Source organism: Phascolarctos cinereus, unplaced genomic scaffold, assembly GCF_003287225.1.
Source record: "Phascolarctos cinereus isolate Bilbo 61053 unplaced genomic scaffold, phaCin_HiC Scaffold_4;HRSCAF=312, whole genome shotgun sequence".
Taxonomy (NCBI): Eukaryota; Metazoa; Chordata; class Mammalia; order Diprotodontia; family Phascolarctidae; genus Phascolarctos; species Phascolarctos cinereus.
This window is the reverse complement of record NW_027555847.1, coordinates 204,909,585-204,935,133: the sequence shown is the minus strand read 5'-3', so window position 1 is coordinate 204,935,133 and position 25,549 is coordinate 204,909,585. Positions and strand designations below refer to the sequence as shown.

Below are 25,549 nucleotides of genomic sequence, written 5' to 3'. Positions count from 1 at the left end.
TTTGCTTCCAAGGTGAAGAGGTTTCTGGGGCATTGTAGAGAAAGTCCAGAGAGTTAGGAGTACCTCCAGAAGAGGAATGAAATCAGTGGGGTAAGCCCCCTCATTTTGTACATGAGGAAACCAAGGCTTAAGAAAAGTTAAGTGACTTGCCCAATGTCACACTAGTGTCCGAGAAAGATTTGGTAATGTACTTCCTAAGTCAAGTCAACAAGTATGTATTAAGTACTTATTATTAGCTAGACACTGAGCTAAACTGAGGATTTAAAGAAAGTCAACAAACAGTCCATGCTGTCAAGATCATTAAATTATCTAGCCCCAACTAAAATCCCACCTTCTACAAGAAGCCTTCCCAAACCTTAATTCCAGTGCCTTCATTCTTTTAATTACTTGCTATTTATCCTGTATGTAGCTTGCTTGTATATATGTGTTCACCTTTTGTCTCCCCCATCAGATTTATAAACTTCTTGAGGGGCAGGGTCTATTTTTTGCCTCTTTTTTTTATCCCAAGCACTTAGCACATGTTCAGTCGTTCAGTGGTGTATGACTCTTCCTGACCTCATTTGGATTTTTCTTGGCAAAGATACTGGTTTGCCAATTCGTTTTCTAGCTCATTTAACATATGAGGAAACTGAGGCAAATAGGGTTAAGTGGCTTGCCCAGGGTCACACAGGTAGTGTCTGAGGCCGGAATTGAACTCAGGAAAGTCTTCTGACTCCAGGCCTTAGTACTCTTATCTACTGCCCTCACCTAGCTGCCCAAATACTAGGTGATTAATAAATGTTTATTGATTGAGACTTGCTAACAAATATGTAAAAAAACCCACCGACAACAAGAGATATATGGATAAATGGAGATAACAATCAACATTGGGAAGGAACTAGCATTTAAGGAGATAAGGAAAGGATTCTTGTAGAATATGGGATTTTAGCTGGGCCTTGAAGCCAGGAAAGCTAGGAAGCGGAGATGAGGAGAGTTGTTCAGGCATGGGGCACGTCCAGGGAAAATGCGCAGAGTGGGGAGATGGAGTGTGCCACGTGGAACAGCCTAAATAAGGTGCAAAAAAGACTAGAAAGGAGAGGCGGCCAGATTGTTAAAGGCTTTAAAAGTCCCTCCCCCTAATCCAGAAAGCTGGAAGGGCAGGGGTGTCGTTATACCATTTCATAGTCCAAGGACAACCCTCAAAGAATGTAACAGGTAAGGGAGGGGCGAGGTAACAAATTTTTCCTCCCCTAGCAACCGTTGCTACAGACATGGAAGTCCCGCCCCGCCACGTGTCTCCTCCACCTCCCCCTCTTCCGCCGGGGCTGCTTACGTATAAAGGAAGCGCAGAGCCCGGAGCCAAGTCAGGGTTGTGAAAGCCTGCGATGGAGGCGGTGGCTGCTGTCGTATAAGGGACGCGACGAGCCAGGAGCCAGTCCGGGCTGTGAAAGCCAGCGATGGTGGCGGCGGCGCCCGCCGGACAGGGCGGCGGGCGCTGGGATGAAGGGAGTGGACCCTGCTGCTTCGGCCGCCTGCCTCCCCCACCCGCCGCTTGGCCCGGGGCGGGAAGCCGGCAGTGGCTGCTGCTGCTGCTGCCGCTGCTGCTGCTTTCGGGCCGGGCTGGGGCGCTGGTAGAGGGGCTCTACTGCGGCTCACACAACTGCTACGACGTGCTGGGGGTGAGCCGCAAGGCGGGCAAGGCGGAGATCGCCCGCGCCTACCGGCAGCTCGCGCGCCGCCACCACCCGGACCTCGTGCGGCGCGAGGGCGCCGACAGCGAGAGCCTCGAGAGCGCGCAAGAGGCATTCCTGCTGGTGGCCACTGCCTACGAGACCCTGAAGGTGAGCCGGGGCCGGGGGAGGGGAGGCCGGGGCCGCCGAGTACACCGCAACCCCTCGCCTCCGCCGCCGCCGTACCTGCCCCGCTGGTCCTGGGCCCGCTAGGAACATATCGAGTCCCTGCAGAGAAACACTGTCCCTCTCACCTTGTGTAATCGTAGGCACTTCCTTCCTCAGTCTCCTTCTCTGAAAAATGGAGGGGTTTATTAGATCATCGATTCCGAGCCAGAAATAATCAGGGATTTCTCCGGGGCAATAGAAAGAGGGCTGGATTTGGAGTCAGAGGAGCTGGAGCTAGTCTGTCCAAACTTGTCACCGGGGAGCTACGAGGATGAGCTAGTTAATTTCACAAATGCTAGTGCCTTCCCTCTAAGATTACCTGCAGTTTATTCTGTATAAATCTGATTTATGCATGGTTGTTTGCATGTTGTCTTTCCTCCATAAGACTGAGATCTTTTATAGCAGGCACCACTTTTTTTTTGCCTTTTCTTTTTATACCCAGAGGGTTAGCACAGTGCCTGGCACATTTTGTTGTTCAGTCATTCAGGGTCCGATTCTTAGTGGCCCCGTGGATCGTAGCAGGCCAGTATTGTCTATTGTAGTTTTCTTGGCAAAATGCTGGCGTGATTTGCCATTTCCTTCTCCAGTGGATTAAGGACAACAGGCTAAGTGGCTTGCTCAGGGTCACACAGCTAGGAAGTATCTGAGGCAGAATTTGAACTCAGGTCTTTTCTGACTCCAGCCCGAATATTCTATCTCCTGAGCCACCCCTGCTGCCTCCAGCTCAGTACCTGGCACGTAGTAAGTTTAACAAATGACTTCTTGCCTTGAGACTTGACTAGATTTAAAGCCCCGCCACTTATTACCTGTGTGACTTTAGGGAACTTAGCAGGACAAAGTTTCTCCACCTATAAAATAAGGAGACGAGATGACTTGCCTAAAGAATGAACAGGTTAGCAAGGGGCAGACCTGGGGATTCAGTACTAGACAGTCTCCAAGGTCCCTTCCAACTCTCAGATTCTTTGAAATCCTGGTGACAAGTTCATAAATAAACGTTATTAAGCCTTGTCTAGACGACTTACTGTGATCCCAGGACTTTTTGAACCTGTTTCCTTATCTATAAATTGGTGATAGTAGTAGTTGTACTACCTATTTTTCACGGTTATACTTTAAATAACAAGGAAATCGCTGTTCTTTGGTAGGATGTTGGTGTCAATAAATATTATTAGGATTGATGTTTTTGTTTTGTTTTATTTTTTAAATCCAGCTTTAGGGGTTGGAAAGGGAGAGTTTTCTTGCATGGAGACCACTTGGGGGATGAGGTTGTATCTAGGGATAAAATGGTCCCCAAGAATCCCCGGCAGGGAATAGTAGGTGAATGTTTTCCTAACATTGAAGCAGAGAAAAATTTGGCCCAGTATCAAAGGCAGTAGAAGTACCTTTTAGTAAAGAGTATTCCCAGCAAAATGACCTTAGGTAGATCAGGTAAAGAAGAGAGTATGGGTGATACTTTTTGACATGGACATGAAAGCACTTCTGCCAGTGCTTTGTCTAGAAATAGCCTAAAGTAAGTAAGGGTATTTAATGTGTCACAGACCCCTTTTTCGCTTTGATGTTTTATTTTAAGACAATGGTTTTATTTGAGGGCAGCCTGTATTTGGACTGTGTTATTATATATATTGGGTTTGAATCTGGAAATCCATATTTTATTCTGTATTTATTTTGTTATCTTGAGCATTTTCTTCCATTTTCCCAACTAGACCTCTCATTAATGACTCTAAAGTGTACTAGCACGGTTAACTGTAATTCATTTGGCATGAAGGAACACTAATGGAGAACATCACCATTACATCCTCGAACCACTGGAATGATGCAATGAATTACCAGATCACCAAACTACATTGAATTGAGACTGGGATAGACCTTTCCATAATAATATAGATCGACTTTTCTATAAAGACACACAAATATCTTGGGTTCAAAATCCTTTTCACACACTTAGTAGCTGTGGTTTCCTCATTTCTAAAATGAGGAGGTTGGACACGATGGTCTCTAAGATCCATTTCAGCTCTAAATCTGTGATTGTGTTTTATGATTTTTTATGGTTATAAATTTATGATTCTGTATTACCACGGTAAGTTAATATTTTTAAGCAACTTAAAAATTGTGTGATTCTTTCCGTATCTCCTGTCCCTTTTTTTTACTACTCTGCCATGATCACTGCAGAAGCAGAATGGGGTGCTTAGCAGTGAGGACCATTAAAAAATTATTTGTTGCAAACACTAGGGTCTTTAACGAGAAGGTCAAGGAATTTAAGTTTGGGCAGCCTCTTTGGCCAAAGAATTCATCCCATAGATACCTAGTGGTGATTGAGCCTCTGTATGCTGAGAGGCTGCTTCCTCTGTCACTGGGATTGTACTCAAAGATTTACCTTTCAGGAACACAGGATTGCCACAGTGAGGCACTGGAATGAAACTTCTGTGATAGATACATTTTTTATTTATTCATTCATTTATTATCTGCAGCTTCACGAACAATAATTCCTTTTTTTCTGTTCATATATGATACTTTAAAAAATAATTTTAATTGTACTAGTGATTTCATCGTTCAAACTTCTGAAGAGGAAATTTTCTCTACCAGTGGATACTTGGTCTCAGAGAGTTACTGAGGGACACTGAAAGGTTAAATGATTTGCCCAAGGGCACAGAGTACATATAAATGTCAGAGCTGGTACTTGGATCTTTTTTTGACCCTGTTTATTATACTGCCCCGTCTCTCTTGTAAGATACTAGACATTTTAATTTGGTTCGCTCGTATAATAAGCTCTACATTCTTACATTTCTAAACTAACAGAGGGTCTTTGTAATTGCAAAGACCACACAAAAAAAGTACTTGTATGTTTACCCCCAGAATTCCCTTTCCTCTCCACCAAAAAATTCCCTGCATTTTTACATGGTTTCAGAGTTTCCTCAACCACATATTCCAATATCATTCTCTCCTATGTTCAACTTTGCATTAAAGACTTATTTGTCTAAATCTGAAGGCAGGGAGCCATAAAATAAGATACTTTTTACTTGTTTACTTAATCTTTTTAAATATTTACAATAGTAGATTTTTTTTGGGGCATCTTTACCCTGAAAGTTTTGTAAGCCAGTGAGTAAGTTGAGAAAGAAGTTAGCTGAAGGACAAAAACCAGTCTTTGGAACCTGTTACTGACAATTTTCTTTCTTTCTTTCTTTTTCTTTTTTTAAATTTTGAGTTCCAAATTTTCTCCCTCCCTCACTTCCCCCTTAAGACAGTAAACAGTTTGATACAGATTATATATGTGCAATCATGTAAAATATATTTCTGTATTAGTCATGTTGTGAAAGAAGAAACAAACCAAAAGAAGAAAGTCACAAAAGAAGTAGAAATAATATATAATAATAATATAAATATAATATAAAAATAATAATATGTTTTGATCTGCATTCAGACTCTATCAGTTCTTCTCTGGATGTGGTTAGCATTTTCCATCATGAGTCTTTTTTCCCCCTTTTTTAATTAAGTAATTTATTTTTAGTTTCCAACAATCACTTCCATAAGCTTTTGAGTTTTAAATTTTCTTCTCCTTCCTTCCCACCTCCCTCTCCAAGATGGTGTGCAATCTGATGCAGGCTCTACATTCACATTCCTATTAAACATATTTTCATATTAGTCATATTGTAAAGAAGAATTAGAACCAATGGGAAGAACCACAAGAAGGAAGAAACAAAACAAAACAGAAGGGGAAAAAAGCAAATAGTATGCTTTAATATGCATTAAGGCTCCATAGTTCTTTCTTTGGATGTGGTTAGCATTTTCCATCATGAGTCTTTTGAAGATGTCTTAGATCATTGCTGAAAAGAGCTAAGTCTATCAAAGTTAGTCCTGGCACAGTGTGACTGTTACTGTGTACAGTGTTCTCCTGGTTCTGCTCGCTTCACTCAGCATCAGACCATACAAGTCTTTCCAGGTTTTTCTGAAGTCTGCCTGCTCATCATTTCTTATGGAACAATACTGTTCCATTACATTCCTGTACTACAACTTGTTCAGCCATTCCCCAACTGATGGGCATCTCCTCAATTTCCAATTCTTTGCCACCACAATAAGAGCTGCTATAAATCTTTTGTACATGTGGGTCTGATAATTTTCTAAACTGGTATGCAATACAAGCTTGGGACAGTTCCCCGTTGCTTTTATTGTTTGAAATTGACAAGAATCTCTCAAAGTCTTAAAACATTTTTTCTTTATTTGAGAACATTTAGAATGTCATTTTTCCTACTACATGTTCTAATGTATGTTATGTGGGCAATATGGACTGGGCTGTGAAATTGACCTTATAGATCACTCTTGGATGTGAGAACAATCCAGTCATGTAGCCCCAGAGACATTCAACAAACTTTAGTAAACACTTGCTATGTGTTATTTGGTGTTATTATGGAGATAAAAAATGAAAATCACTCTGCATTTTACTGAGGGATATGAATGAATAAAATAAATAGTGCAGTTGGAATTTGAACCCAAGTCTTCTGAGTTCAAATCCAGTGCTCATGATGCCTCAAAGAAATTAATAAGTGTAGCCTATGTTAATAATGTTGAATTCCAGGGGAGTATTTATTTTCATATTCCTAGTATTTAATATTCAGCATTTATGAAAAATAATTGATGAAGGCTCTTTGGTTTTGTGGAAAGAACTTTTCCAATCTTAGTAGCTTAAATTCTTAATTATAACAGAAGCTTAGTTTTAAAATTCTAAAGTAATTTTGTTGTGCCAGTGAAAATTAACACATACCAGGTTATGAAATGTTCCAGATTTCACATATTAGACAGTTGGAGATGTGAATTGATAAAATGTCTTATCTTGCATTTTGTAGGATGAAGAAACACGTAAAGATTATGATTATATGCTGGATCATCCTGAAGAGTACTACAGTCATTATTATCACTACTACAGTAGGCGGTTAGCTCCTAAAGTAGATGTCAGAATTGTCATTTTAGTCACTGTATGTGCAATCTCCGTGTTTCAGGTACATTTTTTCTTTGAGCATTTGAACAGTACTTTATGTTATGCTGAGTCTGCATTTTGGAACAGATATGCCTGTGTAAATTATGTATACAATTAAGTAAAGTTTTATATTCAATTTTAGATTAAATTTTGCCTTTGTGGGGAAAAAAATTTGTTATCCATCTAATTGAATGTAACTATTATTTATAAAAAGTTTTATTTTTTATTTTTGTTTTTTAACACTGTACTTAAGCTCTTATCCCCTTCCCCCCTCCACCCTATTGAACCCTTCTTTGTCACAAAAAAATGAAACAAAGCCAACTAACACAGCAGCTGTGTCTGATAATTTATACCACCTTCCATACTGATAGGAGGTGGGTATGATTCCTTAACAGTTTTCCAGGACCAGCATTATTCATTACAGGTCATCCTAGTTGGACTGCTTTTTAAGTATTATGTTCACATTCTTATAGCCAGACTCTTCCCTGACCCTGCCCAATCTTTTCTTCTGATTTTACTTCCTCAAGGTTTTTCTTTCTTTTTTAAATCAAATGATCATTGATTTGAACTTGGGGCCCTTCTACATCTTTAGATTATCAGTGTACTTAAATATGGACTTGAGGATTGAATATAGTTCAGTTCCAAATGTGGTTTGCCTATAGCAGAATGCAGTGGAACTATCACCACTTTATTACTGGATATCACTGTTGATATATTTTTTCATGTTGTGCCCCTGCCCACCTACTGAAACCCTCAGACCTTTTTCAGACAAACTACAATCTAGCTATCCATGCCTCCCTCTTCTCATGTTTTGATGTTTTGAATCTAAATGAGATTTCCCCCATTAATCCCTATTAAATTTAGTCTTACTAGATTTGTCCTAATGTTATACCTTGTCTAGATCTCTTTGGATCCTGCCTATCATTTGGTGCATTAGCTAGCCCTCGTTGCTTTGTGTCATCTGCACATTGGTGGATCAGGGTGCCATTCATCCTTTTATCCGAATCAGTAATAAAAATTTTAAGCAGCATAGCACTTAGTATAGGTCCCTGGGGCACTGTACTAGAAGTATCCTCCCAAGTTGACATGGAACCATTAATGACTTTTTTTGGGTCTGATCTTTCAACCAGTTCTGAATCCATCTAAATATACTATTCTCTAGCTCCATCTTCTCCATAAAATAATATGAAATTTTACCAAATGCTTTGCCAAAATAACTTTATAATTTTATAATATATTTTTTGCCAAAATCTACTTATATTTTATATTTCCTTGGTCTCTGACTTTAATAACCATGTTAAAAAAGGAAATAAGATTGGTACAACCTTATCTTTATGAAGTTGTCCTATGATCCCTATGATCACCTTTCCTTTTCTAGTTGATCACTAACTTTCTAAAAGTGTATTCTGGAATTTTTCCAGGAATCAAAATCAAGTTCGTTGACGATTTTTTTTTCTGCAGGCTGCATTCCTTTCTCTTTTTTGAAAATTGAGACAGTTGCCTTTCTCTAGTGCTGTTCTCAGTGATCCTCTTCCATTCTCTCTGATCTTTCAAAGATTTCGAAGATGATAATGGCTTAGCAGTCTCACCCTTCAGTTCTTCAAGTACTCCAGTATGTAGGTTAGGTTGTCCAGGTGGCTTGAACTCAAGGACAAATAGATGTTCCCTTATTGCCTCATTATTCTGGATATCAATTCTGTTAGTCATTTTTGCTGTCTCTAGTCAAAACCCCCCCCCCCAAAAAAAACCAAAACAGTCATTCTCCTTGAAAACAGAGTAAGGGTTGAATAAGTGCCTTCTCTCCATCAACCCTCATTGTCTCATCTATCCTAAGTAGAGGTGACTCAGATTTTGTACTTACCCTCAAAGCTTTTCTAAAAACCCTGCCCTTTTTTGCTGTCATTAGCTCTCTTCACTTGCCTCAGCTCATTCTGAGCCTTATTACCCCTAATACCATTTTCACTCTATGATGTTACAATTTTGCCTTCATTTTCTTCTTGTACTTTTCTAAGTACTTCTTTACTTCACACACCCTCCCCCCCACCCCCAGCCAATATTCCTATCTATTCTACCCCAACAGCTAATTTCTCCCTTTTGGTGAGAATCAGATTCTGAATAGAAATCTCCTTGTTAGGTCCTTCATCTTTTAAATGATGCATTTATCGTTATTGCAAGTCAAGATGTTATTTTGTTTTGGCACAGAGAAGAGTCTCTAGCTTCCTCATCTGTAAAATGAGCAGGTTGGATTAAAAGTCAAATTCTGGACTTCAGAAGGTTCAATTTTTCTCTTTCCATTAAGAACTACGAAATGTTTCCTTCTTACTAATCATGGTGGAAAAACAATCTGGTTTCTTCCGTGTTTTATCTCTTCTTTCCATAGCTAACAGCCTCTATACACTGCAATTTGGAATATTTTCTTCAGGAGCTCTGGATAGCCTCCTCAGTGCTTTGAAAGCATCTGCCACACTGCGAAAAGCCATTCTTCCATTCACATTCAACACAAAGTCTTCCACCACCATGTTTTGTGTAAATCCATTGAAAGTTGCCTTTCAAAGTTTGAAAACACTAGGGTCTTTAACCAGAAGGTCAAGGAATTTAAGTTTTGAGGTACTGCGAGGTTTCTAAGCCCATTTGCTTTGAGGAAATGGTTATTATTTACAGGTGCTTATTTCATAATATTGAGACAAATATTTGCCTTTCTCAGAGCTTTTTTTGAATTGTAATTTTAATCTTTAACATTTTTCTCCTTTATCTAAATGCATCAAAATATTTTCTTCTGAGCACAGGAAAAAAAATCAGTCATGAAGTGTACTGTTTTTAAGGCAAGATATGAATACATGAATGTAATTGCAACTCTACTTTGCTATACGATAAATCTTTTAATTTGGGGAAAGCAAGTATTCAAATTTAAACAAAATTTAGAGCCCATTTATTTCTTATTTGTATGAAATATTCATTAACATTGACATTTAAGTTGAGTATCCAGTAAAATATGGAAAGTTTTGTGGGCCAGTTCTTGTACTTCAGAGAACTGGAAAAGTTAGAAAGGATTTTTTTTTTCTGAAAGACTTGACTTTTTGATTTCCTTGCTTACTGTTGACTTTGCTTATATTTTTTGTAACTACTTCTTAATAGAATTCATTCATAATTTTAAAAGAAATTATTCAGGAAAAGAAAAGTGTCTGAGGCTGGATTTGAACTCAGATCCTCCTGACTCCAGGGCCGGTGCTCTATCCACTGTGCCACCTCATTGCCCCTCAGATCAAGTTTTTAAAAAAAATGATAATAAGCAGTAAACATAGGAACACCGTCTATTCACCATATCTTTTTGTCAGTTGTGTGATGGTAAATGTGTGCCCACTGTGGAATGTAAACACATCCAGGATAGTTTGATTAGAGCACAAGTGTCATAACTCTGTTGTCTATGGTTGAAAAATTTGTTTCCAAAAAATCTTTGCAACTTTACATTTTTATTGCTCGTTGTTTTTTAATTTTCATCTTCTTCTATGGGTAGCAGTGCGTATTGTGGAAAGAGTACATCGACGTTCAGATCTTTCAGCTGCTGTACTACCCTGGACAAGTAATTTGACCTCCCAGGGCCTCAGTTACCTAATCTACAAAATGAAAGGGTTGGACTAGATTGCATCTGAGATAAAATTAATTTTTTTATTAATTTATTTTGAGTTATCAACAATCACTTCCATAAGCTTTTAAGTTTAAAATTTTTCTCCCCCTCGTTCATACACCACAATTTCTTCAGTCATTCCCCAATTGATGGGCATCCCCTCAATTTCCAATTCTTTGCCACTGCAAAAAGAGCTGCTATAAATATTTTTGTACATGTGGGTCCTTTTCCCATTTGCATGATCTCTTTGGGATACATACAGCCCTAGAAGTAGTATTGCTGGGTCAAAGGGTATGCACATTTTTATAGCCCTTTGGACATAGTTAGATATACAATTCTTAAATGCCCTTGGGAGGATTTCACTTAGATCTGTCACCAATCAGTTTTACCCTTTAGTATTTTTCTCTGTTTCATGAGGTAATTTTAGACTCTTTGTTATGGCAATTGATTTACAGCATTTAAGCTTATGTGTGAAGTTATTATAGTCAGTGCCAGCCCTTTTTTCCCTCCGTATCAGTAATGCATCTAAATAGGTCAGGATGGAGTTTAAAAAATTTTCACAACAAATCTTTTTTTCATTTTGATCTCCTACCTTTGTCATTTTTGCTCTAACAAATTGGCCACATAATTAACTGCTCACTTGGGATTGACCCATCAGTCTTTTGTTTGTTAAAATTTAATCAACTTTAAATTTGTGATGTTACTTGATTTTCACCATTTCTAGTGCCTACAGATTTCCTTTTTTATTTGTTTCCCCCTAGGCAATGGAGTTAAGTGACTTGCCCAGGGTCAGCTAGTAAGTGTTACATGTCTGAGGCCACATTTGAACTCAGGTCCTCCTGACTCTAGTGCCTTGCGCTCTATCCTCTGCACCACCTAGCTGCCCCAGATTTTCTTCTTCAACAAACTGTCTTAATGATGCACAGGTGTAAAATATCTGTGTAGTCTAATCTTTTGCCTGTCTTTTGCCTACTCTTTTGTTCCTGAAACTTCTTTTCATCCTAACTTATTCCCACTTTTGCATTGAAGTTACTTAGTATCAGAGTATATGCTGATTTAATTTGGAGGGTCTTACAGAGATTCTTCATAGAAATTTCCCTGCCAGTTCATTTGTGATAGATGTTGCTGCACATGTGGCAGTGATTCACAGTGGTCATTTTGCAAATATTTGTCATGAAGCACTGCAACATGAGATGATCAAATGTCCCACAGAACAATGTTTCTTTTTGTCTTCGGACACATAATAAAATCAATTCTGTGAAGTCTTTTATTTGGTTCTCTTGGAAGAACCTGTGAACCATCCTATCTATAACCAGCAGTTTTAGCTGCTTAGCTATAACTTCTATCTATTTGTTGTTTTGTTCATAGCAAGAAGGTCAAGATGGACAGTTATTTTCTCCAGTTGATGTCCATTCATTGGTATTTGGGACAAGGATCTCACATTTAGAGTACCAAATGCCAAGTTAATATTTATAAATGGTCTAAAAATTATGTGATTGTTAGAACCTTCTGCCCCCTTTTCTACCTCTCAGGCATCATTTTGGAAGCCCACTTAGGGCCACATCAGACTGAGGACTACTTTGTATTTTTTTTTTTTGTTCTGTGTTCATGTATGAACAATTTCATTGCTGAGTGACTGGCGTACTAATGCCAGTCTAAGAATACTAATACTAATAATACTGGGCCTCTGTAATTGGCTAGGCTGATGGCCAAGTCATTCTGTTGCTGGAACCACACTCAAAGCCTTTTCAGCATTTGCTTCCTCCTGACGTAGTCGTTGAGAACCCCATAGTACATTGGAGGGAAGGGAGCAAGGTTTCGTGGAGAATTTTGTGTTTTTTATTACTGTGTAGTAATATTCCATTGCATTCATATGCCATAATTTTTCAGTGATTCCATCCACCCCGTCATTGAGCACCCACTTTATTTTTATTTTTTGTTGTAAGCTTTTTTTAATGCATTTTATTTTTCCCCCAATTACATATTTTTATAGATTCATTAATTTATTTATTTTTAGTTCTCAACATTTACATCCACAAGATTTTGAGTTCCAAATTTTCTTCCCATCTCACCCCTTCTCCATCCCCAAGACAGCGTGCATTCTGAATACTCTTTCCCCTCATCTGCCCTCTCTTATCTTCCCCCCCCCTTCTCTTGTCCCCTTCGTCTTCTGTTTTCCTGTAGGGCCAGATAGATTTCTTTACCCCATTGCCTGTATGTCTATTTCCCAGTTGCATGTGAAAATAATTTTTTAGCATTTGTTTTTAAAACTTTGGGTTCCAGATTTTCTCCCTTCATCCCTCCCCACCTACCCTCATTGAGAAGGCAAGCAACTCGATGCAGGTTATACTTGTGTAGGTGTGCAAAACACTTCCATATAGTAGTCTTGCTGTAGAAAACTAACTATATTTCCCTTCATCCTATCTTGCCCCCCCATTTATTCTGTTCTCTCTTTTGACCCTGTCTGTCCTCAGAAGTGTTTGCTTCTGATTACCCACTCCAATTACATACTAAAATAATTTTTCAACATTTGTGTTTTTTTTAAAAAGTTTTGAGTTCCAAATTCTATCCCTCTGTCCTCCTTCCCCCGTCCCTGAGACAGTAAGCAAGCAGATATAGGTTATATGTGTGCAATCATGGAAGACATTTCCATATTAGCCGTTTTGTACAACAAGACTTGAATAAAAGAAAATGAAAGAAAGTGAAAAATAGCATGCTTCAATATGTATTCAAACAATATCAGTTCTTTCTCTGGAGGCAGATACTGTGCTTCATCATTAGTCCTTTGGGATTATCTTGGATCATTGTGTTGCTGAGAATAGCTAAGTCATTCACAGTTGTTCATTGAACAATATTGCTGTTACTGTGTATAACGTTCTCCTGGTTCTATTCACTTCACTTTGTATCAATTCATATAAGTCTTTCCAAGTTTTTCTGAAATCATTCTGCTTGTCATTTCTTATGGTGTAATAATATTCCATTACAATCATATACCATAGCGTGTTTAGCTATTCCCCAAATTGATGGGTATCCCCTTGTTTCCAATTCTTAGCTACCGCAAAAAGAGCTAATATAAATACTTTTGTACAAATAGGTCTTTTTTCCCTTTTTTGGATGTCTTTGGGATATAGACCTAACAGTGGTATTGCTGAATCAGAAGTTTTATAGTCCTTTGGGCATAGTTCCAAATTACTTTCCAGAATGGTTTTATTAGTTCACAACTCCACCAACAGGAATACCCACTTTTCTTCCAGTTCTTTGCTATTATAAAAAGTGAGGCTATAAATATTTTTGTATATATTAGGGTTTTTCCTGTGCCTTTTACTTCTTGAGCAAGTATTTGCCCAGTAATAATATTCCTGGTGAAAGATTGTGTGTGTGTGTGTGTGTGTGTGTGCGCATACACATATACTCTTTTATGTATTATTTATACCTTATATTTTTACCAATTTTATTTAATTTTAGCCTTTTTTAAAAAGCGTTTTGATTTCCAAATTCTCTCCCAGCTCCTCTCCCACTTGTTGAGAAGGCAAGCAATATGATGTCAATTATGCATGTGAAATCATGCAAAATGTATTTCCAAGGAGTATGTATAGTGACTTTTCTAGCTAATTTCCAGTTATGCTCCAGAATAGGATGACTTCGTAACTCCAGTAGTGGGTCTGTAGTCCCATCACATCTCCCAGTAGTTATTTTCATATTTTGTCATCTTTGCTAGTCTGTGGATTTGAGTTGAAACTTTACTCGGTTTAAAATGCATGTTATTCTTGGTGATTTGGAATATTCTTTTCTCTTTCTTCTTGTGAAAGCTGCCTGTTCATTGTGTTGAACATTTTTGAAAGAGTATCTCAACCTCAGGAAGACTGCATATCACCATGGAATGGAATTGTTTGTGTGCTAGAGAAGATCTAGTACTTCTTTACCTTTTAGCCTCTTTCTCCCATGCTTAGAAAAGGAGAAGCCTTGATATAAAAGAGAACTCTGGAGGTGTGGTGTAGTGGAAAGAGTGCTGGATTTGGAGTAAGAAGAAACTTGGGTTCAAATCCTGCTTCTGACACTTAATAGCTAAGTGACCATGGTCTAGTCAAGTGGGGTGGGGAACCTGCAGCCTCTCGGCCACATCTAGGTCCTCAAGTGTGGCCCTTTGACTGAATCCAAACTTCACAGAACATATGCCCTTAATAAAAGGGTTTATTCTGTGAAACTTGGACTGGGTCAAATGACTGCACCCAAGGACCTAGGAGGCCTCAAGTGGCTTCAAAGCCGCAAGTTCCCTACCCCTGAGTCAGCTTTTGGTTTCTTATCTGTAAAGCAGGGGTCACTTTACACAGCCTTTGTAAGAAGCTAATGGAATAAGGTGCAGATAATAGGCTAAGTGTTATATGGTGGCTATTATTGTTATTGTTATTACTATTATAATATTTCTGTAGACTGTCTGGGGGGCAGTATGTTATAGCGGAAAGAGCTTCAGAGTTAAAGTTAGAGAACCTGGGTTCAGGTCTTAGCTCTGACACTTATTTAAGTGTGTGACTTAGAAAAGCCAGTTAGTGCTTTTGTAACTGTAAAGTATGTCAAGGTAAGCTGTTGCTGCCACTGAATGTTCATATATCATTTCATAACTGTTTGAAATCAGTCTTAATTTTGTCTTCCCATATATGCAAGACTGTTTCTGTTTAATATAGATGAATAGTTGTTGGGTGGTTTTGGTTACCAGCTAACTTTTTGTTGCTTAATTTGGAGTCTATATTTTCAAATAAAAGTGACTGTATTTTCCTTATTAAATATTTGTAGTTTTTCAGCTGGTGGAGTAGCTATAATGAGGCCATCAACTACCTAGCCACCGTGCCAAAGTATCGTATTCAAGCTACTGAAATTGCCAGCAGCAAGGGCTGCTTAACAAAGCCAAAGAAAAAGGCAAAAACAGACGATCCAAGGAAGAAATCCGTGAGGAGGAAGAAAACATCATCAAAAACATTATAAAAAGTAAAATAGATATAAAAGGAGGCTATCAGAAACCTAAAGTATGTGATATTCTACTATTTCAAATTATTTTAGCTCCTTATCACCTGTGTGCATACATAGTCTGGTATTGCCGGTGGATTTATCATTTTAATATCAAAGGTCAAGAGTATGGAGAAGAAGAGAGGCTGTATCTCATACGTAAATTTATGAAAATGTCAGAATCTCAGTTTGACAGTTTAGAAGATCATCAAAAAGAAACTTTTCTTGAACTGAAGCTATGGATAAGAGAGAACTATGAAGTGAGTAGCTTAAACTGTTTTGATAATTTAATATGTTCTTTCATGCTATAAGTAGAAAGATACTTAATTTTCTTAAAATGTACAGTTATCCTTTCCACATTGAGGGGGTTAGGAGTATGGAGCCCTCGCAGTCTAGAAAATCTGCTAAAATTTTTTGGCCCTCCCTTTGTACTAGAGAAGAAGTCTAGAAGAATTTTCATATGGCATTATCTGTATATCAGCCAAAAATGATTCTGAAAAATTCAGTCTGGTCTGATTTTTCTGTGCCATTCATAGTAACAAAACTGCAGTGGGTAGGTAAAAACCGCATTACTTAACAGTTTGCACAGCAAAGTGAATTAACCAGATTTTCAGGCCTGGTTCACTTTATCTGACCTGCTTCAGTTTTGGAACCTGATTTCAAACGTTCATTTTTAATGAAATATAATCAAAAGAATGGTTTGTCATTCCAAAATTAGTGAAAGTAAGAAGTAGCTCAAATGCTTGCTTAGTTTTTAAAGTGTTTTAAAATAATTTTCTATTAATGCTTCCAAAAGGTATACCTACAAGTATAAATGTTTCTGAAAACCTAGAGATGGATATCAGCAATAATATAATTAACCATTCTTTGAGGAGTCAAAGGTGCAATTCATCAGACTCCTAATATTCATAATAATAATTCATAAGCTCCTAATATGTGCCAGGCACTGTGCCTAAGCCTTGGGGATACAAAAGTGAAGTCCTTCCTTGCCTTTACGAAATATGCATTTTATGGGCAGCTAGGCGGAGCAGTGAATAGAGCTCTGGCCTTGGAGTCAGAAGGATGTGAGTTCAAATCCAGTCTCAGATACATGTCACTAGCTGTGTGACTGTGAGCAAATCACCTAACCCCGATTGCTTCACCAAAAAGAAAAAAAAATGTACATTTTATTAGGGAAAGTAGACCAGAGGAAACAGTATAGAGAGAGAAGGCCCAGGACAGAACCCTAGGGCATAGCTTTGCATAAGGGGCAGGATGTGCATGATGGTCCTGCAAAGTATACTGAGCAGAATTGGGTCCCTGAGTGTATTTTTCATACATAAAGGAGAAATGCTTACTTCTTACCAGCTGTCACTTTTCCCATGTTTTCTTCAGTACCAATGATTTTCTCTATCCTCAGTTTTCTCATCTATAAAATGAGTTCATTAGATTAGATGACTTCTAAGGTCCCTTACATTTCTGATATTTGTTGATTCTTTATCTTAGTGCTTTAAATGGTTGAATAAATTTATATTTTAAATATGAATGTAGCATAGGAAAACCTGATTTAAGTAAACTGTCTGTGATTTCGTGTTTTCTCCACTTGCATGGTAGTGTTCTTTTTGACAGGTGGCTTTCTAAAAAAGTTTCACTATATAGTAAAATATCAGTCTGATTATGTACATTAACATAACTATATTTTAATTTTTAATTGTATGGAGCAAGTGGACTTAACTTAGACAAGTATTGTAGAATGTTTTTGTATGTTAAAAATGTGTTCAACCTGTTTAACAAATAGATAAAAATTAGTCATAATTAGCTCATTGTATATTAGTGAGTTTTTCTAAGCTGAAAAACTTATCCTCTGAAGTATCCTCAGTTCTGGAATCTTATGTATATTATTGAATTTGAGAGGGAAACTGTTACATTTTAAATTTTAGAGGTTTTTCCAGGGTAGGATTTCGTTTGTCAGAATTTTCAGGCTATTGTGAAAACCCGTGGTTCATAGCCCAGTTTTATGGGCTAAAATCTGCTTCCAAGATTTTAGAGAATGATGTGTTTTGCATAACCAGTCTGTTAATATAATATCATATAAGATAAATTTCAAAGCGTGTATGCTGTTACCTTAAAATATCTGGAAAAGTGAAAAATGCAACTCCATTTAATTTTGACATTAGTAGATATTATATATCGTGCTTTTGTTGTTCCATTCTGTTCTCAGCTTAATGTGGGATTTATTTAGTTTGTCTCCCTTAGTTCTTAGTTTTAATTAGCCCTTAGTTTCTGCCAAAAAAAACCCCAAACACAAACATTTAAAAAACCATTCAAAAATGCCATTTTGTTATACTAATTAAAATAGAAAAGCCGTCAGTTAAACATGGAAACTGTTAGTTTGGTGGTGGGAAAAGTAAAGTTGCTCTTTAATGGCTATTAGCCCAGGACAAAAGGAAATGCTTAAAACTTTAAAAATTTGTGTCACATGTTCCATTAGTGAACAAAAGACAAAAGTCCAGATAGAAAGAAAGTTTTATGTTCCTCTCGCTAGGGAATCACTTTTGCAAAAAAGCCTGCCTTTATTTTATTTACAGTGCTTAAGTGTACTTTGGAAGTGCTTATGATCTCTGGTTAGACAGTCTTTTAAAACACAAACATGTCCCTTGCAAACTAGATTAGTTTTCCACAACATGCTAAATTAACTGTGACCAATTTTTAAAAAGTCTCATGTGACTCTGGGCTCTCAAAGGCTATGCTGGTGGATTGTAAACTTCAAAGACTTCAAATACTTCCCCACTACCCACCTTTCCTCTGCTCTTTGAAAACTAGGCTACCTCAGGGTGGGAGCCATGTAGGCCTACAGTTTATTAGTTTTCTTGGCTCCATGAAACGGTCAGAAATACGAAAGTGTGGGAGGGTTGTAATGGGAACTGGGGGAGGAGGTACTCATATCAAAATGTTGATAGATACATCAAAGAATTTTGAGTTAGCAAACTGGTATCCTACTATTTGTAATTAGGGAGGTCACTTCATCCCAGTGCTCATATTGTGTGTTTCTTTGCAGGTCTACAAACAGGAACAAGAGGAAGAGCTAAAGAAGAAAAAGGCAAATGACTCTCGATGGAAGAGATACAGGAGGTGGATGAAGAATGAGGGACCTGGCCGTTTAACTTTTGTAGATGACTAACTATTGCTGGAATTCTGTATACCAAACCACAATAATTATAAAATTATTTTTCATAAGGGAATTATTTTAGAAAATTCATTCATTTCCAGTAACAATCTAAAATTCAGGAAGCATCTGATTGAACAAAATGTGAAATCTGAAACATACATAAAACTATTAATAAGACATTTTAAAAAATGGTGTTCAGTATTTATATTCCACATTTTTTGTGGGTCTAGTGCTTTCTGTTAAATCTTCATGCTGTGTCTTCTATCAGATACTGTTTAAAAACTTAACTGATATGTACATGGTTTTCCATTCTAGAACTTTTCTTGCTTTTCTGTTATGTTGCTCATTGCTCTTCTCTATCCTCATATTTTTCATAGAACTTTACTTTAAAAAAAAGAAAATCACAACTGCAGTTAATTACTGATTTGTAAATTTGTCCAAAAATCTCTCCAGGAGAGTAATTCTTCTAATGTATCTTTTTTTTTTTACAATCATTAAGATTGAAATATGTTTTTAAAAAGTCTCTCCAGGAGAGTTTCCTGCTATCATGTCCTCGTGACATGGTCTTTATTGCATTTGTTATAAGATTGTAAATGTGATCAGAAACTCTCCAGGAGAGTGATTCTACTCTCATGTCCTCGTAGGATAATCTTTATTACAGTCATTATAAGATTGTAAATCTTAAAAAGTGAAAATCAAAGTAAGTAAAAAGTGAGTCCAAATCAAAAGTAAGCGAAAATCTCTATAAGAGAATATATTGGTCTTTATTGTGACCATATGGCTTGATTACTTCAGTAATAAAAATATAATTCTTCTTCAAAAATGAAAATATGAAACAAAGAGCACAAAAACTGCCCCTAAAATTCTGAAGCCCTTAAGTTATAGGGAATCATATTTAGTTGTGAGCACTGACTTAAACATTTTGAAAATAGAATGAGGAGGTGCATGAACATGTATCAGTGACATTAACCAGGGTGTCAATACTATGTGTTAGGCAGCAGAACAATGAAATAAGTTGGCTGCACTGGAGATTTCTTTTTATAAAAAATACTTTTTGTATATGAAAGTGAAAGTATTTGTTTGGTAACAACCCAGAACATACAACTTTAGTAATTGTGGCATGTAACCTTGCACTAAAGTGTCAGTACACCTTCATCAAGGTAAGCTGATTTTCTTGTTAAAGGGTTTATTTCTTTGCTTTATGTAAATAAAATGGTTTGTTATATTACAACTTGATTTGTTTGAAATTCTAAATTAAAGTAACTTCTATAATTTAAAAAAAATTGACTAACATAGCACAGAAGTGTAGAACAAGGTTCTATAGTTACAGACTAAGAACTCTAATAACAATGTATCACAGAATTTCAAAATTGGAAGGGAGGTCGGAGGCACTCTGGTCCAGTTACACCTGAAAAAGGATACTCTCTGCAACATCCCTGACAAGGGTATGTTCCTTGAAAATCTCAGGAGGGTGAAACCCACTACCTCTTGAGACAAACCCGTTCCTTTTCCAGTTTATCTAATTGTTAGGAATTTTTCCCTTACATCAAGTCCCAGTTTGCCTCTTTGCAATTTCTACCCAGTGCTTCCATTTCTTCCCTCTGAGGTCAAGCAAAGCAAGTAAAATCTCTTTTCTACTACATGTTAGCTCTTCAGATACTTTAAAGGATCTATCATTTTTTTTTGTGAGTCTTCTCTTTTCTAGCCTGCATGCTCCTGACTCTTTCACCTGCTTCTCACATGGCAAAAACTCAAAGCTCTTCACCAGCAAGGATTGGTCGCTATCCAGATGATCTCTGTGGTGCCCAGAACTACACAAAATACTCCTGACTAGGTCTGAGTACAAGTGGAACTATCATCTAATTCTTCAATGTTAGGCCTATCAACACAGCCCAAGATTGAATTTGCTGTCTTAGCTGCCAAATGATACTATTAACTCATACTGAGCTGGTAATCCACTAAAATCCCTAGATGTTTTTTCGTAGGTATTACTGTCTAGCATGTACTTTTGGGAGTTGATTTTTTTTTTCAACCAAATGTAAGACATTTTCACTATTCCCTATCAGATTTCTTAGTAGATTTGATGCAGTCTCTATGTTACTGATATGGTCTTGAATCTAGATTCTGTCAGCTAATGTGTTAGCTGTTCTTCCCACCTTTGTGCCATTTTGATAATTTGATTAGCATGCCATCTATGTTTTTCTCCAAGGCATTGATGAAAACATTAATAAACAATACAGGGCCAACCACAGTTCCCAGGGCTGTCTTCTACAGCAGTGGTTCTTAATGTGTGGGCCAGGGATCCCTGTATGTCCCTGAGACCCTTCCACAAGGTCTATAAGGTCAGAACTATTTTCATGATAATTCTGAGGCATTTTAATTTCAAATATGGTAAATATCAATAAATATAACCCAGATAACAACAGGCTTTTTGAGCAGGGGGATCCTCAGTTTTCAAGAGAAATTTGAGAATTGCTGCTCTAGAGTCTAGAGACATCTAAATTGATGTCTAACTACTAATGACTACTGTTGGGGTCCTGACATTCAACCAGTTGTATTTACAATTATCTAGTATTTTGTTAAAATATAGATAAATTATATTTACACTGTTGCCCTCAATCTGCCATTTTTGTTAATCTTGTCAAAAAAAGGAGCCAAGGTGTGTCTCGCATGACAGGGTTATTACATGATGAAAAAGAAAGATAAAAGTTATTAATAATATTGGTAATAATTGCAAAGTACTTGGGTAAAAAGATGAATTGTGGATTTATTGTTTTTTATAGACCTTGAAGAATCAGGATGGGATGGGTAGAGTTAGCTGCAGAGGGAATACTGTTTTCTAGAAAGCTACAAAATCTGTAAGCAGAGTTTAATATAAAATGCCCAGCTAGTAAATTTTAGATGAATACCTCCTATATATATCATAGACTTCTATAAAGTCAGTAATCCCCGTAGATTAACTTGTATTAAGTAGCCTTAAAAGTTTACTATTATGTTAAATAATACTAAATCTTTGAAGTTTTAACTGTAACCAAATATTAAAAGCGTGCCCCTGTTTTAAAGGCCAAAAGTAAATATTATGAGCTCTTCTGTCCCCAGTAGAATTTCAAGGTTATTTCTTGTGTTTTTTTCTTAGTGATAGGGAGAGCTATGGGATGCTAATAGGTTAGTATTGCAAAAAGTGCTACATATTTTCTACCTTACTTTTAGAAACCTTAGCTTTGGATTAAAAAGAACAGTTCTACTCATGGAAGGAGGTGAACTGTCTCCCTTCTTCCCAGTTCATTTCATAAGACATAATCACAGCTAAAAAAAAAAGTGACACTTGTATGGTGCCATTAGATTTTGCAAAGCACTTTACATGTTATTTGAGTTTCGTCATAATGCTGTGAGGTGGGTACTATAAGTATACCATTTTGCAGTTGGAAAGTAAGACTCCATGAATTTGAGTGACCATATCCACCACACCATATCCATATTACTATGATGCCTGTGGGCTGTTGATGGATTGTTGTTTTAGCATTCTCCCAGCCTTTTGGCAGGATTGCATTTCTACTATCTCATAAAAAGCTCTTTTAAAAAAAAATTCAAAAGGATTTTAAGAGCCTATCATTATGCACTCCATTGGCTCCTATATCTCCCACAAGTAGAAAGTTAGTAATGCCCAATTTAAATCTCATCTTTCTGTAGTTGAAATCTATTCCTTTTTGCCATTTCTAGTGAACATAGTGAATATCCCTAACTGTTCATTGTTTTAGTATTACAATATCCCTTTATATAACTTAGGTTTCATTAAGACCAGGCCATGAACTTTTTTCCGGGTTCATAGGAAGATCAAAAATCATCCAAGTCTAATCACCTCAATAAGTCCATTTATTATAGTTTTTCATAGTCTTCAGTTCTCAAACATTTAATACTTGAGATTATTCCTCTTTAGGTTCCTTTTTCTTCATATTGTGTGTGGAGGTCCGTAAGTCTATGTCACCATGTTATTCCTATTTAAACATTTTTTAAATGCCTACTTACAATAAAAAGAGAGGCAAAAGATAACCCCTATCCTTAAGGAGCTCACAGTCTACTGGGGGGAAGAACAACAAGAAAACATGTAAAAACAGTCTGTATACAGGATAGAAAATGAGAGGAAAGGCACTAGAATTAAGAAAGGTTGGGAGAGAATTCCTGTAGAAGACAGGATTTTAGTTAAGACTTAAAGGCAGCCAAGGAAGACAGGCAGAGATAGAGAGGGAGAACATTCTAGGCGTGGGGAACAGCCAGAGAAAATGCCCAGAGCTGAAAGATGACTGGAAGGGGGGTGGGGGTGGCTAGGTAATAAAGAACTTTGAATGTCAAACAAATTTATAATTGATCCTGGAGGCAATATGAAGCCACTGAAATTTATTGAGTAGGGGGTGACATGATTAGACCCATGCTTTAGGAAAATCATGTTAGTGGCTGAATGAAGAATGGATTGGAATGGGGAGAAACTTGAGACAAGCAGACCCCCCCGATAGGCTGTTAGGAGTAGTCCAGGCTTGAGGTGATGAGGGCCTGGACTAGAGTAGTAACAATGGAGATAAGGGGGTGTATATGAGAGATATTGCAGATGTGAAATTAGTAGGCCTTTGCAATAGATTGGATATGAGGGTTGAGAGATAGTGAGGAATCAAGGATGATATCCAGAGCCTGAGGAAAATGGTGGTACCCTCAATAGTAATATTAAGTTAGGAGGAAATGGGAAGGGTTTGGGGAAAAGATCAGTATGTTTTTGGACATGTTGAATTTAAGATTTCTACTAGACATCCAGTTTGAGATGTCTGAAAGGCAGTTGGAGATCCAAGATTGGAGGTCAGCTTAGAGGTTAGGGCTGTATAGATAGATCTGAAAATCCTCAGCATAGAGATGGCAATTAAATTCATGGGAGCTGATGAGATTGCCAAGTAAAGTAGTATAGAAGAGAAGAGGGCCCAGGACATATCCCTGTGAGACACCTCTGTTTAGATGGTGTGATCTGAATGAAGATTCAGCAAAGGAGACTGAGGAGTTGGTCAGGTAGGAGGAGAACCAGGAGAGAGTGGTATACTGAAAACCTAGCGAGAAGAGAATCATGAAGAAGAGGGTGATTGATATTGTCAAAAGCTGCAGAGAGGTCAGGGCAAATAAGGATTGAGAAAAGACGATTGGATTTGGTAACTAAGAAATCATTGGTAACTTTGGAGAGAGCAGTTTCAGAAACCAGATTGTAAAGGGGTTAAGAAGAGAGTGAGAGGAGAGAAAATGGAGGCACCTGTTGTAAACTATATTTTCATGGAATTTAACCACAAAGAGGAGGAAAGATAATAATTTAACAAGGTGACTCCATTCCTGCCTGACTTTTAGTTGCCGTCATTTATACTTTCAGCTACACATGTTATGGCAAAGGACAATGAATCCTTGTTAAAATTAGAGATAAATGTTAGCTATGTTAAAAGTATTAGATGTGCATTTAGAAAATAATTCACTTTTCCTTTGTAAAAATCCAAGGTCAAAGCCTTAGAGATATTTTTCTTGGAGGATGCCATCAAGATGGAATACTGTAAGCCTTATAACAGTGATTGATGGCCCCACATTTAAAGTTCAGAGGAAGTTAGAGAGGATTGACTTTTATTTGACATTTATCAAAGATTCTATAGTATGTGGTGCAGTTAAAACAATTCTTAGAGTCAAGTGACATGGATTCAACTTCAAACAGTAGCTTTGTAATTATGGTCAAATCACCTAACCTTTTTGAGGTCCAAGGTCCTTACCTGTAAAATGAGGATTAGTAATGCTTATACTGAAGGTAATGAGGCAATAACTACATAAATCACAAAATACTATGCAAATGTGACTTATTACAAAATTAACCTCAGTTTTTGCTTAGTGATATTGGCATCTGAATTTTGGGAGTAGGGGATTGGTTTTAATAGCAAAGTGTTAGGATTATCCTTAATTAAATAATGGATAAATGTAAATCTTCCTCATAACTTTCATTCAACTAATCTAGCTTAAGGACTAAGTTTAGGTTTTCTGCAATTTAAAAAAAGACAGACTTTGGAATGGACAGCCAATGGGACTTACAAAGTCTCTTGCTCATCAGATGTATTCTTTTTATGTGAAAAGGATTGGTTGTGAAAAGGGGGAGGGGGTAGAAGGTATATGTGTGTGGATTTTGAGGGGTAATATTCACAGGTTAATAAGTTCACAAAATAAATGCAAGGCTCAACTGGTCAGTAAACCCACACAAAATGTACCTTTAGCATTGACTAAAATTAATGGAAGACTGAATAACCCAGTTATGTCTTTATGTATCAGCTGCAGAGTTAGAAATGTGTTTAGAGACTCTGCAGCCTGGAAAAGAATAGTTATCAGGAAATAATTGAAATTTTAAAAAGAAAAAAGAAAAATACGGACTTAAACATCAAATTCCAAAACACTGGCTACAATATAATTTGAATTTGATAAAAGTAAGCTAAGGATCAGCAGATAGAGTAGATAAATTTATGGAATTACTAACCTATGGGGTGATATTGGCAGAAAACATAAAAAGATTTGGATAAATTTGTGAATGGCAAAGCCATAAATGGCAATAATAATAGCTAATACACCAACATTTACTATGTGCCAGGCACTGTGCTAAATGCTTTAAAATTACTGTTTCATTTGACCTTCACAATAACCCTGTGAATCAGATGATTTTATTATCTCCATTTTATAAATAAGGAAACAGAGGCAAACAGGTTAAGTGATTTGCCCAGGGTCACACAGGTCTTCCTGACTCCAGGCCTAGCACTCTATCCATTGCACCACCTAGCTGAAACTAACAGAAGCTGGACTGTATACCTAATTTTTAAGAGAGTAGCCATGGCTTCCCATGACAGACTCCTTGGTGTTAAGGTGCACATGTATACTGTTTC

The 25,549-nt window shown here is 37.3% G+C and overlaps 1 protein-coding gene across 1 annotated transcript; it reads left to right on the top strand.

The window, feature by feature from the left end:
• The first annotated feature begins 1,339 nt into the window (after window positions 1-1,339).
• Window positions 1,340-18,690, top strand: DNAJC25 (DnaJ heat shock protein family (Hsp40) member C25). Its single transcript, XM_020972415.2, is given in 5 exon segments — window positions 1,340-1,820; window positions 6,713-6,865; window positions 15,260-15,344; window positions 15,347-15,729; window positions 18,507-18,690. Coding segments are annotated over 5 exon segments (1,128 nt in total). The 5' UTR covers window positions 1,340-1,436; the 3' UTR covers window positions 18,630-18,690.
• The last annotated feature ends 6,859 nt before the right edge of the window (window positions 18,691-25,549 follow it).